The sequence below is a fragment of the Salvia miltiorrhiza genome, chromosome 1 (genome assembly GCF_028751815.1).
Source record: "Salvia miltiorrhiza cultivar Shanhuang (shh) chromosome 1, IMPLAD_Smil_shh, whole genome shotgun sequence".
NCBI lineage: Eukaryota > Viridiplantae > Streptophyta > Magnoliopsida > Lamiales > Lamiaceae > Salvia > Salvia miltiorrhiza.
In genome coordinates, this window is record NC_080387.1 from 51,173,601 (window position 1) to 51,178,255 (window position 4,655).

The 4,655-nt window shown below is 39.0% G+C and overlaps 1 protein-coding gene across 1 annotated transcript; it reads left to right on the forward strand.

Annotated features, from left to right (window-relative positions):
- Nucleotides 1–475: 475 nt before the first annotated feature.
- LOC131009632 (putative late blight resistance protein homolog R1B-16) lies at nt 476–3,113 on the forward strand. Its single transcript, XM_057937047.1, has 2 exons — nt 476–2,419; nt 2,484–3,113. The coding sequence occupies exons 1-2, from the start codon at nt 476–478 to the stop codon at nt 3,111–3,113; spliced, it is 2,574 nt and encodes an 857-aa protein (XP_057793030.1).
- Nucleotides 3,114–4,655: the final 1,542 nt, after the last annotated feature.

The following is a 4,655-nucleotide window of genomic DNA, read 5'->3' on the forward strand; positions in this document are numbered from 1 at the left end:
TTATTCATATTTTACCTTGATGTGTTGTGAGTTTACTCATCATTAAGTGATATTATTATTATTATTATTATTATTATTATTATTATTATTATTATTATTATTATTATTATTATTATTATTATTATTATTTTAAATTAAATATTAATATTTAAATTAGTAGTATATTTTTTGTTATTAATTAATATAATCTATAAATAATACTACTTTCATTTCATAAGAGTGTGCCCTTATTTTTATTTTGGTACTGTTACATGAGTGTGTATTTGTCACTTTTAAACACTATCTCACCATTATTTTTTTATTTTATACTCTTAGTAATAAATTGAATAACTTTTTCAATTGTTATTTTTTCGGGAAAAAAAATATCGAATTCATAGAGTGATCACACTCACAGTATCAGCAAACCCACCTTATCCACAAATTTAAAGGAATTCTGCAAAATTCAAACAAAGAATACACTCAAGAGTTGAAGAAGATGGCAGCTGCTTATGCAGCTCTGGTTTCTCTCACGCACATCATACACCAAATCGAGCACCATCCTCGCCCTCCACTCTGTCTCCACAAACAACAAGTCCATTCCCTCGCTCAAAGCCTCAGTTTCCTGCAACAATTCCTCGAAACCTACACCTCCCACGCCGTTTACACCGAAGAAGCTCAACACTTGGAGATGCGCATCGCAGACGCCGCTCACTCAGCCGAAGACGTCATCGAATCGCAAATCGTTGATCGAATTCTCGACCAAACAAATTCAAATTCCGTCGACTTCCACCGCCGTTTGGAGGATGCGATTGAACACATGAATTCGATCGCGAGAGAGGCCATCGAGATCAAGGAGACGCTGGAGAGAAGCTGCTCAACCTCGATTGCTGCTGGCTCGTCGAAATCTGCTTACACAGAGCAGAGATTCGTTGCCGTTGGGATTGATGATGCATTGTACGAACTGCTGGATAAGCTCACTGGAGGAATCACTGATTGCCAGATGATCGCCATTGTTGGAATGGGCGGTATTGGTAAGAGCACAGTTGCTAGAAAAGTGTATGAAAATCAGCTTATTGCTTACCATTTCGACATCCTCGCTTGGATCACAGTTTCTCAGGAATACAGTGTGATAGCTCTTTTACAACTTATTGCTCTCAAAATTACTATGCCGTCAGATTGGGAACCCTTGAATAGGATGTGTGAAGACGAATTAGGAGAAATTATATACAGAAGTTTGTGGAGGGGGAGATATTTGATAGTGATGGATGATATTTGGGATATTGAGGTTTTGAATCAACTTAAAATTTTCTTCCCAAACAATAGGAATGGAAGTAGAATAATAATCACAACTAGGCTATCAAACTTGACATATGAGCTAAGTAACTGTTACACGCATGAGGTGAAATTCTTAGATGAGGATGCAAGTTGGGATCTACTTTGTGAGATTGTATTTGGAGAGAGAAATTGTCCCCTTGAATTGGTGGAAGTAGGAAAGAGGATTGCTAAAAATTGCAGTGGAGTTCCTCTGTCAATTGTAGTTGTTGGAGGGCTTCTAGCAAAGTCTGAACCAACACAAGAATATTGGGAGTATATTTTAAGAGACTTAAGTTCGGTTGTGAATTCAGAGGATGACGAGCGTTGCTTGAAAATATTGCATCTGAGTTATAGGAAGTTGCCGTTGTACCTCAAGCCATGCTTCCTTTATATGTCTGTGTTTCCTGAAGATAGTGTTATTCGTGTCTCAACGCTCATCAAGCTGTTGGTGGGAGAAAGATTTCTGAAGCCAATGAGTGGGAAAAGCCATGAAGAGGTTGCAGAAGACTGTGTTAAGGAACTTATTGATAGGAATCTCATTTTAGCAAGTTCATATTGCTATGATGGGAAAGTAAAAATGTGCAAGATGCATGATCTGTTTAGGAACTTATGCTTGAGAGAAGTCGAAAAGCAGAAGTTTTTCCGTACCCTGACAGAGCAGAGTCTGGGAATTCCTCAAGATATGAGCTCTGAACGTCGTATTGTTATTTATAAGCGTAAATCAGAGGAGGATCATTTCCCAGATCAAGTATTTGATGCCCTGGGATCTGCAAAGTTTATCCGTTCTTTGATATCGGAGTTTCACTTTCAAGAACCTTTGCCACTGCTCAATACTAGATTAATGAGGGTATGTTCATTAGTTGATGAAAGTTTTCCTGAGGCTATTCTCCAGCAAGTTAACTTGAGTTATCTTTCTCTTACTGGTAATGTACCACTGTTACCTAGAAGAATTCATTCTTCAATCTCTCTCCTTTGGAATCTACAGACACTAATATGGGTTACTAACGCAATTATACCATCTGAGATTTGGAAGATGCCTCTCATCAAGCATGTCATTTTCAGCAAAGCCAAGCTCCCAGATCCTCCTATAGATGACGGCATTGTGTTGGAGAACTTGCAGACGCTCGTAACGATACTTCATTTCAAGTGTAGTGAAGAGGTAGTTTAAGAGAATTCCGAGCATCAAGAAGTTGAAGATATATTACGAGGACTTCACAGAAGGAGGGCCTCGTAGCTGCATCAGCAATCTTGCCCGTCTACATAAACTCGAATCACTTGGCATAGTCATTGATCCCTTCCCCGATGTGGAGGATACTCGGAGGCACTTGGTGCGGAACCTCACCTTCCCACACTCGCTCAAGAAGTTGACTATAGGTCACACTCGTCTCCATTGGGAAGACCTGACTACCAAGATAGGCTCGTTGCCACTTCTCCAAGTCCTCAAACTGAAATGGCAATCCTTTGTCGGGACCAAGTGGGAAACAGTTGAAGGGAAATTCTGCAGTTTGAAATTCTTGGTGGTTGAATTCTGTGATCTGGAGCACTGGATGACAGAAAGCACCCACTTTCCTCGCCTGGAGCGCGTTGTTTTGAGAAATTTGCCGTTGTTGAAAGAGATTGATTCGAGTATAGGAGATATACCAACACTTGGATCAATTGAGTTGGAATTTTGCACCATTTCTGCTGTCATCTCTGCTAAAACATTACTAGAGGAACAAGAGGAACTCGGAAATGATGGCATTCGAGTTCGAGTTTTGCTCTCGAGGAAGAACAAGGTAGTGGAGAGCTTAGCAAGCCCCAACTTCCAAGTGATAACCTGAAACTAGCATGATCGAGTTTGTCTCTTTTTCAAGATGGAAAGTCAAGGGCAAAACAATGTGTAGTAAGTTCCTATTAATCCTCAAAATTTGCGGACTTCCAATAACTACTGTTTCTCCTTGTATACGCAACGTACCAACTCCTTTAGGGCCATACATAATTAAAAATCCATCATTTTTCAATCATGTCTATATATTTTTTTTCTCAAATTATACATTAACCCACAAAACTTTTTAATCATTATATTTTATATTATATAATTATATATGATTAATATTGTTTTAATCATACATTTACTAAATTTTCTAATATGTCATGAATTTAAACAAGCTAAAATTCCCATTATTTTATTTAACTCCACTAAATTTCTTGTTGTAACATTAGTTCATTAATTTTGGAGGCCCAAAGCTAACTTAGTAAAAATGGCCTTCTCTTAATTTTTAAATAAGGCCCATCAAATGAACCGCATATTCTCTCTCTTCTTCTCCATTCACGTCACAGGCAGCTCCACCATTTTCTCTCTCACTCTCGCCTTCATCTCCTTCCGTCGCAGACTCGCAGGCCACTGTCGTACACACTACCATCTCTCTAGCCTCTCGCCCTCTGTTTCTGTACCTACTACCGACCACCCACACACCAAACAGAAAACCCTTCTTCACTATTTCCGGCGAGATCCGCCATTTAACGTCGCGCGCCACGGCTCTGCTGTTAAACAGCACGGCACCGCCGCCGGATCTGTTTCGCCACCTTGCCTGCTCTCCTTTCCCTTTTATTTGGCCGGACATCAATTAAAGTTGGAGCGAGACATTACCATCTATTCAAGCTTTCATTTTTTCATCTTCTCTTAGTTCAAGAAAGGGCATTTATCAATTTATTGGAGACAATTTCGCTTCACATTTATTTTTTATAGTGAATGAATTTGTTGGTTTGATTGCTGAAATCCATGTTTATGAGTTAAATTGTTGCTCAAATTTTGAAATTGTTGCCGAAAGCACGTGTGTTTAAATTACCTCTAAGTATTTATTTTCTAATTCAAAGTATTCATTGTTAATCTGCTTGTGATTGTGAGAAGTAGATTGTTTTTGAGAAGAGAGAAGTAGAAGTTTTTTTTTATCGTCCGTAATTAATTGAATTGGTGGTTAGTTTTTTCACTTTCGGATTTTTTAACTGTTTCTTTACCAGAAGAAGTGAATCACTGTTAAATGTTTTTACTGATTTCTACTATTTTCCATACGTTTAGAATTGGAGATGGTGTAAAGGGAACAGAAAAAATGATTCCGAAGATCCAGATTTCGCCGACAATCAGCGCGGTGGTGCGCCACCGCCGCTTATTGCACAATGGCCCAGACACCATTGAAGAGCTCTTCGACAGGCATGTAGTGAAGAATGTTGGAATACAAGCTTGCGGGCGTAGTACAATGTAACACAGAAATGTAGGAGATGAGAATACAAGGGGAAAAACTGTATTGAAATTACAGAAAACTGAAACCAGAAAAAAGCCGAGTCGAGGAGGGTCCTCTGTCCGCAAGGCGAGATACGCCCCG